At 39.8% G+C, this 16,413-nt stretch overlaps 1 protein-coding gene across 2 annotated transcripts; it reads left to right on the top strand.

Moving 5' to 3' along the window:
- Positions 1–525: 525 nt before the first annotated feature.
- Positions 526–11,145, top strand: LOC114457485 (cysteine-rich venom protein-like). Of its 2 annotated transcripts, none has more exons than XM_028439335.1 (9): positions 526–854; positions 5,434–5,507; positions 5,591–5,600; positions 5,682–5,773; positions 5,949–6,039; positions 6,730–6,872; positions 7,849–7,943; positions 9,706–9,788; positions 11,011–11,145. In XM_028439335.1, the coding sequence occupies exons 1-9, from the start codon at positions 683–685 to the stop codon at positions 11,136–11,138; spliced, it is 888 nt and encodes a 295-aa protein (XP_028295136.1). In that variant the 5' UTR covers positions 526–682; the 3' UTR covers positions 11,139–11,145. The 2 variants fall into 2 exon arrangements, with proteins under 2 accessions (XP_028295136.1, XP_028295137.1); XM_028439336.1 differs by having other exon boundaries at positions 526–833.
- Positions 11,146–16,413: the final 5,268 nt, after the last annotated feature.

The following is a 16,413-nucleotide window of genomic DNA, read 5'->3' on the forward strand; positions in this document are numbered from 1 at the left end:
AGGAATCAGAAGAGGTGAAAGAGGAAGTTCATTTTGGCATAGCTATTTTGCTATTTAGCACAACCTTTTGACAGCATTAGACGTGTAGATTCCCAAAAGAAGGAAACAAATAGAATAGATCTTACCAGATCTTAAGCTGTGCTTAATCTCTGATCTTTTATCTCTGCCAAGGAGGTTATGGGTTTTTTTTCTTCTTTGTTTGTCTGGTATATATGTCAAAATTACTGAACAGATTTTAACAAAACCTTACTATGGAAGACTCCATTACATTTTGGATGGGATCTGCATCAATATACTGATTCTATATCAGGTTCAATAATTTAAAAAATCCCAATCTCTCATCATTGTCAAAATTCGAAAAAATCAAACGTCAGTTCATAATGTACTGATCTTAATGAAATTAGACTCGTTATGTTGGGTATATATTCCCTTTCTTCTTGGTTAAAGTTTGTCTGAGTTCACCATCCACAAGAGGGTGCTACATCAGGTATAGCAGCCAACTGGATCTGTCACTCCAGCGCTGCTCTGAAGTCCAGTTCACACGTCATTCGTCCGTGTTCTTCTCCCCGTCCGCTGCGATGAAGCAACGCAGAGTCACCCTCTGATTGCCACCCACACAGAGATCACACACACACACAAGTTGAACTCTTCCCTTCAACTTATCTGGTCACGACATTGTACGATGATTGTGCTGCGTCAGGTGGAGCAGGTGAATGGAGCTGTCACTCCAATGCGTCGAGCCTTGCAGTTCCCGTCCGGCATCGATTCCGTGACCCTCTTCCTGGATGCTACAGGGAAGCAACACAGTCACCCTCTGATCGCCACCCAAACAGGTAGAGATCACACCCACACAGGTAAGTTGAGCACTTCCCTTCAACTTAGCTGTCATGTGCGTTGTAAGGTGATCTTTCCACCCGTCCGTCCTGGCTCCCGCTCATCCGTTCGTAGCTTTCTGGTGCCCGTCCCGGTGAAGGCTGCTCTTCACGTGAGATCCTTGAGCTTTTTTTGTGCCTGTGTGCATTCTCCTCTTACAGTCCCTCCTCTCTCCATGTTTGAAGAGAGCCACTTCCTTTCCAATTTTCGTAATGCCTGTTTTAAAAGATGCAATTCAGAATTATACCAGGGAGCAACCTTTTTATGACATATCGTCTTCTTTTTAAGCGGAGCAACAGCATCCAGAGCTGTGTGTAGTGACAACATTGCACTGTTGACAAGATAATCTATTTTCTCTGTCGTAGGACATTGATAGCTACTCTCTGTTGTGATATCATATGGATCAGAGGCAAGCAGTGATGGAATTAAATCTTTAAATCTAGCTACAGCTTTTTCATTCAGTGATCTACGATAGTGTACTCTTCTCTCAGAAGTTGCAGATGACCACCCGTTCTCCAGGGAGTAGCGGTGCCAGCCTTGCCTTTCTGTTGTACTTCGCTTGGTCCCGGTCTTGTTGTTGTTGGGTCTTTCGGGCTACAGTCTGGTAGGCATGGCTCAAAGCCTCCTGATGTTTCTTCACCCAACCCACCAGGTTTTGGGGCTTAGTTTCTGGTTGTAAGCCGGTCACCCAGTCAACCGGCAGCCTTGCATGCCTCCCAAACACCACGTAGTGAAGGGTCATCCCAGTAGTGCTGTGGACTATTGCTACTCTCTGCTGGTGGGTGAGTGCTAGGACCTGGAGGTGAATCAATTTCTTATCAGTGGAGATGGTATCCTGTCGATAACGCCAAAAATAATGTCAAAGAGCTGTTTTGTGTCCGTGTGCATTCTCCTCTAGCAGTCCCTCCTCTCTGTCTTTTCTACCCTCTGTCCCTAATCAGCCGTTGATTAGATAGCAATCTTAATGCGACAATTAATAAACAAAAACACACAAGCATGAACACATCACATCAACTTATGTCTTATGTACATATTTACATACTGGGTTTCCATACCAATAACGGTCAGATATTTCCATATTTGACACTTCCAATTTGGTTAACACTTTCGCTGAACTGTCGGAGTGATTATCTTCTGCGCTATTCAAAAAGCCAGATGCTTCCATAATTGGACATTGCATTATTTCAGGAGTTTTGTCCGGGTCACTGCACAATATTGTTGTTAAGTATGAGCTTGTTAAAAGAGAGAGTCATACAGTGGAGCTGGATTTTGCCAATCATTCAAAACATACGTCTTATAAACGATCTGCTCCAGTCACACTCACACACACTTCTTAAGGTAAAAGGAAAGTTTATCTTAATGCTACCTCTGACTCTGAATGAATTACTTTTATATTCTAACTTGAATTTTAATTTTGAATTTTGTGTTGAAGAACAATAAACATATATTACGATGTTAAGGAGTATTTTTTTCATTTTAGATTTGTAAATCAACATGCATAAAATACATTTAGTCAATTAATGGGGAGATAATCGACAATCAAATCGAGTCGAATGGAATCGAACTGGAAAAAATGAATCGTTAGATTAATTGATGCATCGAAAAAAATTATCGCTAGATTAACCGTTTAAAAAATAATCATTTATCCCAGCTCTACTCATCACTTACCACGATCATGTTTTTTCTTTTTATCCTCTACTTGTTTTTTTCTTCTTTTCATCAACCCTGTGGGATTTGTGCGCTTCATTTTATCGGTGTGTGTTTTATAACGACAACAGCACGTTGATGCAGGGACCGGTAGTGGGGCCCCATTAGGGAGGTTCCCGACGTATCACTGTAATGTGTCCTGGGGGGGTTCAAGTTGTGTCGCTGATATCTGCCATCTTTCGTAGCCCCCTACTAGCAACTAGCTACTCAGAAAGGGCCCCATGCAGGGGATTTTCGATGCGCTGTCATTGCAGCGTCTCAAAGCAGTTACATTATTTTGTCATTGAAATTGACTGTCAGCCGTACCTTGAGGGGCCCCTTTAGCTTGGGGCCCTAGGCATTTGCCTGTGTTGCCTACTCCGTTGTCTGTTTGTACAGACAGGAGTTCATCATAACACGATCATACAAAATATGCTGGAACACAAAGAGTAGCTCTGGAACAAATGCAAGAATAAAATAATGTTTAGAATGAAATGTGCTTTTTGGAATAAACCATTTGTCCTAAAAGTGTGGCACGTCCACGAGGTAAAACAGGAGAGGGTTTAGACTGGAAATTAAACTTTTAGCTTGATTCTGCAGCACAAGGTTGTTTTTACACTTTTTAAAACTAAAAAACAAACATTTATTTATTTATTTTAAGGTGAAGTTGCATTACATTTTGTTTCCAGGTAGGTCAATGGCTATATTAAGCAAAAAAAGTTATGAAGTTGCTTTGTAGATATATTGATCAAGCATAGAATTTTCAGAATCAGAAGAACTTTAATAATCCCTTAAGGTAAATTACATATTGCTTCAGGGTTTTTCAACCTTGGGGTCACCTGGAAATGAAATGGGGTCACCTGAAATGTCTAGTAATAATAAAATATATATATATATATATATATATAAAAAAATGATTTCTATTGTTTGTTATTTTTACACTGTTAAAAAAACAGTACATAATTAAAGGATTCAATGATTTTTATCTGTCATTATGTGCATTAACATGTATATAATGAAATAACAATCCAAGTTCCCCATTAAGCCCTTAAAGAATAAATAGTGTAAAAGATTAAAAGTATGAAATATTACAAATAGAAAAACACCAGTAATATAAATAGAATGTATACAAAATAATACAAATATACAATGATAATACAAGGATATACAAAACAATAGTGATAATAATATCATAGAAATAGATAAAAGTGCAATAAAAGGCAGAAAGCTCAAAGAACTTAAATATTTATCTCTTTTTTAAAATAAAACACCAAATACAATCTCAAACAACTGTTTTCTATACTTTTACATTCTCAATTATGAAGATAGTTAAAATAAAATACTGTATAAAATATTCACTTTGTTCACCAATCCTGGCTGCTCTGTATTTGTAACACAGCATAACAAACATGATAAAAAAAAAATAAAAAAAATAAACTAATTTAAAAAAAGAATGTCTCTGCGGTCACCAGAAGTTTGTAATAAAAAAATGGGGTCACGACAAGAAAAAGTTTGGGAACCACTGAATAGCTCCCATAGTTAAGATGTAATAGCAAACGTGGAACAAGATCCAGACATGATTGAAAATTAAACAGAGTTTAAGAAATATTTATATTTACATGATAAAATGGTACAATGATCACAAACACTTTAAAGGCTTGGAAGAAATTTCTATCCTCATTTATAACAATACAGTAAGTCTAAATGTATGGGTACCATTATTTATTTTCCCGAAAAATCTCAATTAAATGCGCAATCTGGATCTGATTCTAGTGAAACTCAGTGTGTTAATAAGTGAAGACCCAACCTGACATCACTAAGTCCAATTAATAAGAATTGGTCAATTACGATTAATCAAGGTACTATTTTTTTTTTTTTTAAAACTGATCCAGAATCAATATATTGATGCGGATTATTCCCAGAATCTAATCACTTGTTCCTTATTCAATTAGATTTTTTTGTTCCAGAAAATTTTATCAAAATCCATCTTGTAGATTTGGAGTTTGACTGATCACAGACAAACAAACAAACAAACAAACGTAATAAATAAACGCCTGTGAATATATATATATATATATATATATATAATACATACAGTACATGAAAATAGAAGTATAATATACTATAAAGCTGTTATAGCAATTATTACACTTATAATTTAGTGTTGGGTGTATCCGTTGATGCTCATTCATCTGATTTATCTGAGCCAGTGCTTTGTTATTATTGGTCCAACTTTCTGCAGGATTAATATCTCATTTACAACTAATGACACACAGAGGCTCAACTCACTTTATCAGAATAAAGTACTGCACAGTACACACAGAACAACAGCTTGTACCCTGCCACGATAAGTTACTGACTTTAACTGAAAATTACAAGTTATTTTTTAAAAATAAGAGCTTTTATCACTATATTTGTACTCGTGTTTGTTCTTTAAACCGGTGTTTATTTTCCTCTTACTGTAATCTTTGGCTGGGAAAGGACTGGCAGCTGCTTGTTCTGGAATAATTCCAAAAGCTGTCACAAATGTTTGCATAACGCATCAAAATATACAACTCTATTCACCCAAATTGTTGTACGTATTTGCTGATTACGTTCCTCCATTTGTGTCACTTCATTTTGCTCATGGGTCTTGTTTAACATGTTAATTTAATGGTACACAGTGAAAACACAAAGCTTACATCCTCCATTGACAAACAAAGACGTTTCACAGGCGCCCAAATATTTTAATATTTACTGATAAATAATGTCCTTAACTTTGATCACACATGTCAGTTGTCGCAGCCGTCCTCCGTATATAAGTCTCACCCTCAGAGTTGGGAGTCTAAAACAAAAGCATGACAATGTATAATCTCACTTTCCTGTGTGTCCTAGGCCTCTTTGCTGTCCTCCAGGTGCCTGGAACCTGGGCTAAGGACTCAGAGGGGTCCCTGGATGGACCCTTGGAGGTAAGAAAATCTTCTTTTCTCTAAATATTCTTCATTTATGCAGAAAAATAACATGTTCTCTTTTTTATGCTCTGAAACCAAAGCTCAATGACGGTGAGTAGATTATATATTTCTAAATCATGTTTTAATGTAATAATTCACTGACTTTTATTTCTCATTGCTGTGTTTATATAGAAACATCTTCTGCAGAGCAGACTGAGATTGTCAACAAGCACAATACCCTGAGGAGAGGTGTGTCTCCCTCTGCCAGCAACATGTTGAAAATGGTAAAACAGCCTCAAATACTTTACATGTACTTCCCTCCTATTATTAGACTTGTTAGAGTTCAATTTTCCTCTTGCAGCTGCAGACAAGAGGGAATACAAGTGTTATTTTGCAGTATTTTCTCATGTATAGGCTGCAGTTTAACTTCCCAGTCTCTCTGCTCTGGGTACCCCACAGAGCTGGAACCGTGAAGCTTCAGCCAATGCTCAGAGATGGGCCAACAAATGCATCATAAAACACAGCCCTCCCAGTAAAAGAAAGATCAGCAGTGAGTTCCTCTATCAAGCTTATGCTCAGTTTTAAGATATGCCTTTTCAAAACAAAGTGAAATTACTATGACTTCATGTGATTTCACATGCTTTTAGACAGGTGTCAAACTCAAAGCTCAGGGACCAAATCTGGCCCTTTCGAGCATTAAATTTGTCCTGCTCGAGAAAGTAAAAATAATGAACATGAAACATTTTGTAAATGACCAACTAATTGTTATTCCACAAAATCTCACCAAATTCTCAAAATCCTGAAGATCCTGAAGGGACTGATATACTGTACTCACATACTTTATCATTATATATCATTTTTACATGAATACATGTAAACCAGGGCACATTAATGTTGAAATTTCTCTTTTTCGCACCAATAATCTGTGGTCCACTTAAGCTCAAACTGCTCTGTATTTGGTCCCTGAACTAAAATTAGTTTGACACAACTGGTTTAACACTTCTTACTCTTTTTTTACATCACATGTAACTTAGGTATTCATTAGAGCTGAGAAAATAATAAAATCTAGCCTGAAGAATGATTATAACTAAATCCTTTACACCTTAGTTATTTAGAATTATGACTTTTTTTTAAAATCGAAAGTTCATTTTCTGTATGATTGTTGATTGAATATTTGTAATTAGTCCTACTTGAGCCAATGAGAATGAAGTAAATCCACATGTGTCTTCTTTAACTGCAGCCAGCGGTTGTGGTGAGAACATATACATGAGCAGCAAGAAGGACACCTGGAGTGAAGCCATCCAGTCCTGGTACGACGAGGAGAAGAACTGGCGCTACGGAGTGGGATCTGTTAATGGGGGAGAAGTTGGTCACTTTACTCAGGTGAGCTTACGCCCAACAATCAACATATCACATCAACCAAAAACAAAAACAATCGCTGAGAAACAAAATTAAGTGTTTTTTTTTACAGATGATTAATGTATAAGGGGTGCTATTGGTGGTGGTTAGGTATTAAATATTAAAAAAAATAATGAATAATCCATAAAAAGGAAAGACGTTTGGTTGCCGTCAATGTAATACAACGTGGTGATAAAGATGCCTATTCATCTGTAAAAGTGACAATGGAATGAATATTAAACATAGAAGTGTTAATAAGCAAGATCACCTTTAAATCTTAATCCTAAAGCTGATGTAGGCCACATAAAATAAAAAAGATTGAACAAATCTGACAATGTAACAAAAACAATGACAGCAACGCTCTTTGTATTTGTGAAATATAAAGCAAAGCACGTGTTATTGTCGTTATGCTATACAATTTAAGATCAATTTAAACCTTTTATAATTCATATCTAACCCAGTGGTTCTCAACCTGGGTTAGATGGAACCCCAGAGGTTCAGCAGTGGCTATAAAATGTATTATACAGAATACAATTCCATGTTAAACTAGTTCATTAAAAAGTGAATTATAATTTTTTTTTTTTTTTTTTTATGTTTTAAACATCATTTTTAAATCTATTTTAAATATTCAATAATTAAAAAAATAATTTAAAGTTGTTTTGAAGAAAGCCAAAAAATGGGCCCAGGCCAATGTGTCAGTATCTGAATAAAATATATACCTATATTTTGAAGAAATCATGTTAAATTTTTCCTCTTGTGAAGGATGGGGTGAATGCACTGATGTGATGAATCTTACAGGGTTCAGTATCTCCATTATGGTTGAGAACCACTCACTAACCATTCCTGCATTTTCATGACCTACAGATGTGATATTATTGTCTGACTAAGACATAAATCAATGATGAAGCACTGGTGCTTGAGGAGGATTAAACATTACTTGGATGTTTTTCTCTCTGCACAGTTGGTTTGGTACAAATCTAACCAGATTGGCTGTGCCATGGCCCACTGTCCCAACGCCGGCTACAAGTACTTCTACGTCTGCCACTACTGCCCACCGTGAGTACAAAGCTATGTCCCCACTTCACAAGTATCAGTTCAAAACAATGAAGAACATTTTCAATTGATGTCAAATAAATTCCAGCAGGTTAAATTAGGGGGCCACAGGTTAAATTAGGGGGCCACAGGTTAAATTAGGGGGCCACAGGTTAAATTAGGGGGCCACAGGTTAAATTAGGGGGCCACAGGTTAAATTAGGGGGCCACATCCCGGCGGGGCGGTCTGGCTTGGCCTCTGGAGGGGGCCCTGGCTTTAAAGAACTGAAGCTCGTGGCGCGGGCGGCATCAGCATCTGGGGCGCCCGGGGGGGCTGGGTTGGGGTGCCTGGGGACCGGCGGGGGGACTCCCAGCGGCCCCCTGGTGCCTTATGCGGCTTGGGGTGTGGTCGTTCGCCCTGGGCGGGCTGCTCCTGGTGCTGCATCCATTCCGGGTCCTCCTGGCCTGGGGTCGGGTCCTTGCTGGCTCTGGGCTCACCGGCGGGGGCCCGCCGGCTGCCCGTTCGGCGTGGCTCTGGTCGTCTGCTGGGCGTGGGCTTTGGCTCCTCCGCTGGGGTCTCGGGCGGGGGGCTCTCTGGGCCCTCCCCTCGGGGGGCTGGGCGCGGGGGTGTGGGTGGTGGTGGGGGGGTGGGGGGCTGGGGGTTGGGGGTTGGAGTCGGTGGCGTGGTGCGCTGGGTCCTTGGCTCCTTGGGGGCTTTTCGGGTGTGTATGGGGGGGGCAATGGCAGCCTCTCGGCTTGGGACCTTGGGGGCGTTCGGGGGGCTGCTTGGCCGTGGGGTGGTCGCCGGGGGCCCCTAGATCTCTCGCTCTTTCTGCTGGCCCGACTGCTTCTTCGGGCCCGGGGGCGGCTTATGGGTTTTGCAGTAGCGGCTCTTGGAATCACATTTGTCATGGACGCACTGGCCTCGGGCTGTGGGATAACACTCATACTGGGCTCAACCATAGACACGTTGTTCCCAAATACCTGTTTTATGTAACTTCCACTCACTTCCTCCTCTGCTCACAGCCACCATCATTATTCCTAAGCCGCACACTGGTCACCAGACTGGCTTGATAACACAACAATAAGCACAATATACACAACCACAATTTCACATCACATCACTTGAAACTTATTGATTATTCCCCACCCATTCGTTTTCCTATCTTGTATCCCTCCTCCCTGTTAACTCCCCCCCCCCACCCCCCTCACCCTGGTGTAACACTGCCCTCTCTCTTTTACATCCTCCCTTTAATAAAGTATTTACCCTTCCCTAGGGAGGGCTGGTGATGGTCACAATTATGCAATGAAATAAATTCATTTATTTAATTGCAATAATAAAATATGCATTGCTGTTAAAAGATTGCACTTCTTGTAGTGTTAACCTTCAACAGCATGTGCAAACAAGGTGAAAAAAAAAAAAAAAAAAAAAAAAAAAAAAAAAAAAAAAAAAAAAAAAAAAAAATAAATAAATTCCAGCATTTTAAACTTCGATGAGGGGTTAATGGTTTAGATTGATGGTTTTTCATTTCCTACAACTCTTGCCAACCTGTCTGTCTAATGTAAACTAGCTTAGAAAACATTGTTACAATTACTCTGTAATTGATCTGCAAATATTTTAGGTTGAGTTCCAAACACGTGAGCAGGACGGAGCAATTTGCTATTTCTAAGTAGTCATTAAATAGTAATCCAGATGTTTTCTTAGTCTTCTCGGAAGATGTTTGGGCTTTGATCCAGTGTGTGTTTTCTGTCATGTTTAATATTTGATGCTGTCACCTACATTACAGTGGGAACACGCAGTTTTATCATCCCTACAAGTCAGGACCTCCCTGTGGTGACTGTCCCAATGCCTGTGACAACAAGCTGTGCAGTAAGTCATTGGATAGCAGAATCTGAATCAGAATCAACATTATTGGACAGTTAAGAACAATACGAGGAATATCACTTGGTAGTTGCAGCTAAAGAATACACATCAACACACCGGAGCAGCCGTTTGCGGCACCCACATATTTAGGTGAAAAAGGATCAACAACAGGAGGAGAGGAGGGGTGAGGGGAAAAATACTGCCAGTTTGAGACTGATTTCGCTAAACAGAGAAAGCAGTGCGAAACCAGGAAAAAAAACCGCCTCCGCAAACATAAATTTAAGCATGACACAGTCAAAGAACTTGAGACAAGGCACGTGGGAAGGGTTGGGTGGGAGGTTGGCTGGGGGAGGGGGTCGGGTTCGGAAAAACAACAGGATTCCAGCCATTTGGGGACATGGGCGTGCTGCCAATGGGCGCTGCTACCACGCCTCCATGCAGCGCGGATGGGAGGGGGGGGCGGGAAGATGGCCGACGAGAGCATTTGAAATTGAAAACCTGTAGCTGCGCTACTGACAACAGCCAGATGACGTGTGACAACAGTTCAGCGTCACAGTTCCAGGTGGGAATGTAGGGAAGGAGCAGGGGGAGGGAGTGGGGGTAAGAGCCGCCGTCTGCAGATCCATAAGCAGCTTGCTCTTGATATCGATCAACACATCAGTCTGTGTTCAGAGCCCTGCTACATCCTTCAGAAATCACTGGCAGCTTTTCCAAAACAGTCATCAGCGTAGTACAGACTTTTTGATAGATTAGGAATCCACCAGCTCCGATCAGCAGCATGCCTACTATCATTATTCCAATCATGTAGACGTCCTCCACGTCTTCCACGGAAAGGATGGACAGACACACAACTCGCCACTCATTCCAAGGGTCAAGTGCGTATCCAGCCGCAAAAGGTCCCGCTTGGACATGCGGGTTCACCACCCCCGGTTCTTTTCGTCTAAAAAATCTGGTCGATATAAGAAAAATCAGCTTTGGATTGAACAGTAGAGTGGCAGCACCAAGGTATAAGGTATAGATATTTTAGAGCTGAAGACGAATGACCTTATCAGGTTCATATTTCTCATGAAATGATGCATATCAAAACAGCAGGAATTAAAACATTGAACTAAAGGGAAAAAATCCAAGCAAAAGATGGCAAAATTGGCATTAAAATGGGCTAAAAGCTGAACACTTTATATAGTTTTTATAAAGTTCTGTAATTAAAATCTCTCTTTGTGTCCCACAGCCAACCCCTGTCCTTATATCGATAAGTTCTCAAACTGTCCCAAACTGACGAAGCAGTGGGGTTGCAGCAACAAGAGCGTGGCCTCCTGGTGTCCCGCCTCCTGCAAGTGCACAAGCCAAATCATCTGAGCACCACACATTCATTCTGAATTAAAAGAAATACTGATGGAAACAATTTGTGTGTGTTTTTCTCCTTCGTCAACAAACTCAACACATAGATATGAATTAAAAGAGGAAGTCAAATTAATAAATGACCATGGGAGGGGTGCAGGAATCAGCAGAGATGAAAGAGGAAGTTTATTTTGGCATGGCTACTTTGCTATTTTGCACAACCTTTTGACAGCATTAGACGTGTAGATTCCCAAAAGAAGAGGAAGCAGAGCAAACCTGTCTTGGCAGATGCAGCTGGAAAGTGAAAAAGACAGAGACAGGAAAGAATTAGAGCTTGGGACCACACCTGCAGACTTTTGGAGCTATATGGCTAATGTGGCCTCTTTCATAGTCAAGCACTTGGATCCTGTCAGTTAACTGTGTGTATACATTTGAGAAGGAAACAAATAGAAAACTTACATGTGCTTAATTTCTGATCTTTTATCTCTGCCAAGGAGGTTATGGTTTTTTTTTTTTTTTGTCTGGTAGATACGTCAAAAATACTGAACAGATTTTAACAAAATTTTAACCAAAGATAGACCTTACGCTATAGATGATGTCCAGATTAAGTTTTGTATTTTGAAGTTTTTTTCCATAAAAGTTCAGATGGGTTCAGATGGCTATTTCTTACTGTATTTTTTAATAAGAAGGGTATGATGTAATCTTCCCTCTGATGACAGCCTTGCCGGTTTCCCAGAGTAAGGACGGTGACACTTCCGGGGAGTCGTTCGTTAATAGAAAATCCTCCCATTCTTTTCTTACAATTTTTACAAATTCACTGTCATTAAGTAATGAAGTATTAAAGCGCCATAGAGAGGATAATTTCTGCTTAGAGTCACACTATTGGCGCATGATTGCTAATGATTATAGGATATATTTTAGATGACATCTTATGTGCGATGGAATATTTTGAAAGAAAGAAGTCAATTCAGGAGAAGGATTTATGCACAGGGGAGAAGAAGGTGTATTCTTTTAGAGTTGGGTTGTTCAGTCTCATATATCTCCTATTCCAAGATCTTCCATGTAATTCATTAATACTTTAACAGATCAGGATGGTTTTGTATTTGGGCAATTACTGGATCTGTCCAATAATGTGTTGAGTGCCAGATTGAAGTCACCTCAGATGATTAAAGATGAGTTTGCAGATAGGTCTGATAACTCTGAAAAACTCTATGGAAGAATTCAGGGTCGTCATTATTGGGGGCATAGAGGTTTAGGATTGTGAAACATTTATTATAGATTACCACTTTCATAATAATATATCTACCTTCTAGGTCTATGGTGGAGTTGATTATGTTAAAGAGTAACCTTTTGTTGAAAAGAACCGAGACTCCTCTTTGTCTGGATTTGAAACACGAATTATTGAGTGGATGTGAAAAAAAAAAGGGTTAGGGGTTGGAGAAGAGTTGACATGGGAGTAGAGAGTGTCCTGTGAGACTGTACGCACCTATACGTGTTAACCAACATCTGTGCAAATATAGCATATATTCACATTCATACACACACACACATATCCACTTACGTATATACACAGATTAATTATTTTTTTCCCTTTTTAATTTATTTCAATTATATATATATATATATATATATATATATATATATATATATAGATAATTAAAAATATATGCATATATATATGGATATATATTTTGAATTATCACTGTTTTAGTTCTTTTTTGTGTGTTTTTTTAATATACCTATACACCTATACACACATATATACACAGGGTTTTTTGATGCTCATTTATTTCTCGAGGGAATTGATCATTCATGGCGAACTGCATACCTTTAAGTTCCCGACCTTTACTTTTAACCTGGATTTTCTGTTGAAAGTGTTCAAATTTGTCATGGATGGGGTGTGGGTAATTACCTCTGCGTGGACTGAGACGATGGACACGGTGAAAGGTGATGTTTTTCACGGTTTCTGCCAGGTTTTTAAGTGCAGACGACATGACGTTTTTCAGCAGAGCCTCTGGGTCGTTGTTGGGGGTTTCTGGAATGCCTGAGAATTTCACGTTGTCTTGCATACTGCAAGATTGGATATCCAGGAGCTTGTTTTCTTTTTTCAGCTCTTTTACCTCAGAGGTCACCACAGATAAAGCCAAATGGATATCGCAATTGTCTTTTTGTATATCCTGAATTTTTTGATAGTCAAATTCCAGGCTGACCTTCATTTCCTGAAAGTCCTGGTGCAGTAAACTTGGAAAACCTCTAGTCCCATGCGATCCACTGTTAATCGCCCCAGGACCCCATTCTTCAGCTTGATGTTCTCCCATTCTTTACACAGTCGTGTCATATAAGGGGACAAGCCGTAGTTCGCGCAACCAGGTGATGAGGCTGCACCAAAGATATGCACCCTCATGTGGTACTCTTGAGGCTGCTCACTGAGATCTCCTTTTTTCCACCATAGGAAGCGCAAGTAATCTTGATCCATTTCACTCACATGAAATTGGTGAAACATCTTTTCTATATTGCACATTAATGCGATGGAGTGCAGAAATGAAGGAGGACACCATTAAGATTATTCATTAAGTCAGGTCCTGCGAGCAGATGGTCATTCAGACTTGTTCCCTTGTATTTGGCGGCACAGTCAAATACAATGCGTAATTTCCCTGGCTTTTAAGGATGATAAATACCATGATGAGGTATCCATTTTTCACCATATTTCCCGTCATCATGAACTTCCACTGCATAACCCTTTTCTATGACTTCTTCCATAAACTGGATGTACTGTTTTTTATACTTTTTATTTTTTAACAGCCTTTTCTTGAGATAGTTGAGACGTACAATGGCAAGTTGTTTGTTGTCAGGGAGGTAAGGTCTCATCTTAAAGGGTAAGGGCATTTCATAATGGCCTTGAAGGTTTTTCTTGATGCCATTCTTTAGTTTCTCCAGGAACAAGATGTCCTCTTGAGACACCGTTTTTCCATTTTCGTTCGCATCCTTGAAGTCAGACTCGACAACACGAATGGCGTCTGCAGGAGTAACTAGAGGGAGTTCCTTAACAACGACTTGGAAGCAGTGATTCGCTGTACTTGAGGTGTCAAGGCTTGTTGAAGAACACCCCACAATGGTCCATCCTAAGGAGGTACGAACAGGGTATAGTTCATCACATCCTCCTGCTATAACTTGTTTTGGTGCCATTGCCCTTGAGCAGTTATATCCTATTAAAAGACCAACCTCGCAATCCTTTGTTGGTGATTACTCATCTACAACTGTGGAGAGATGATTCCATGTTTGGCTGTTTTGTTTGTTGGAATGTGGGTGCGGTTCACTGGTATACAATCTTTAGTATAGGCAGGGGGATGGTCGATGTGGACGGACACGAAGCCCTGAGACCCTTTACTTTTTATGATTGTGCCATGTCCAATCATGGTGGTGAAGTTCAGTTTAACTGAACAGGAGTCTGCTTTTAAGAAGCTACTCACTTCATGGTTGATGAATGTGGTGTCACCCTGTGTTATGTGATAGCAGCCTATGTAGGAGCAGAACAAAGGAGGGAGCTCCTGTTGGCAATGTGGCTGCAGCCTCATAAAATGACTGAGGGAGCATGCATCGTTCTGTATAATGGCTCTGTGTGTTTAAGATGCAATACTGTGCGTCTGATTAGTAGCTTTGCTTTGCATTAGCGTGATGTTTGTGTGTGTGTTTGAAGCCTTTAAGGAGGATTAGCTCTATCTAAAAATGCCTTTTGTGTTTGAGCACACACACACACACACACACACACACACACACACACACACACACACACACACACACACACACACACACACACACACACACACACACACACACACACACACACACACACACACACACACAAACTGAGTCTGTTTCTGTTTGTGTCATTTCCAGGTTATTGGTGTTGTTTTCAGTTGTGCTGCATTCACACTGGATATCTTTTGTTTCATTTTTGTTTCATTTTTGTATGTTGTTGCGATGTTGATTTTGTTAGATTAACATTTGCCAGCAGAAACATATGGAATTGTCATTAGTGTCGACATTGGTGGTCTTGATTTGCAGAGTCCTGCCTACCCAACCCTAGTGCTCACGGCACGTCACTGAGCAGAACTTTCTATAACATATCCTCTACTGACAGGAATTATACAGTTTGAAGTTGTCCATGCAGAGACTAAAAAGAAGTAATTAAAAAGCTCCAGGCAAAAATCAGGGTCTTAATGGGGCATTTTAAACATTACAACCATGATATGGATATAAACCAGAGGTTTTAATATGAAACAAAAGAGCTGGTATGTAGACGAAGAAGAAGTGAAAAAAACTAAACAAATGCCCAGGTTGGGGAAACTCCTTTGACTGACAAAGTAGAAATAAAAGGGAAATGAAGAGAGTGAGAACGGTTCACCAAGATGAATACAAACAAATCTGCAAACACACTGTCTTATAGACAATTTAATAATGGCCCACGTCACGGGTGACATCACAACCCCAACTGAAGACAAAAACAGGAAACGCTGCTGGCTAAAAACTGTGGAGGCTAGCAATGTTACAGCTATAGAATGTCGTCTTGTTGTGTGTTTGGGTGCCAGAATAGGAGGAATAACGTTAGTGGACGTAAAATAAAGTTTTATAAGATTCCAGCGGATACTCGTGCTCAGAAAAAAACAAAGACAATTGTGGTTTTGCCTCCAGGCTAAGCCCCGCCCAACAAAATACATGTTCACAAACAATCAAAGGGACTGTAGAGTACCTGATTGTATTAGTCATGTTCACAACATTAGTTGTGTTTTATGTATTTCCAGCAAAAACAAGACACGCACATTCATTCAAAACTTTTCACTGCTCTTTTCTGAACAGTTGTAGTATTTTAAATACAACCAATGGAGCAGCCTTTTAAATTATTTTATCTAAGTCTTAGTCTTAGTTCATATTTTTGTAGTGCTTTTCTTTACATTTTCTTTACTATCATTTTATTGCAATCTGCCAGATCATTTACACAGGGGTGAAAGACCAGACATTAAAGCAGAGGAAACGGAGAGGATACTTTAGTGATTCCGAGGAGGAAAAAGTATTATTCATGATGTTTTAATAAAGCTTCCAATAAAGTTATCAAAAGCTACCCTTTGCTTACACACACACAAGTAAATAGTAGAAGTAATGAGCAGGACTCACCTATGGAAAAAGGACTGGTGGATCCAATCAATAAATCAATCACACAGACACAGGTGCTCTTAAAGTGTGAACCACACAAAAACATGTAGATTAAACTGGAAAAAAACAACTAAACTTCACA

Source organism: Gouania willdenowi, chromosome 24 (genome assembly GCF_900634775.1).
Source record: "Gouania willdenowi chromosome 24, fGouWil2.1, whole genome shotgun sequence".
NCBI lineage: Eukaryota > Metazoa > Chordata > Actinopteri > Blenniiformes > Gobiesocidae > Gouania > Gouania willdenowi.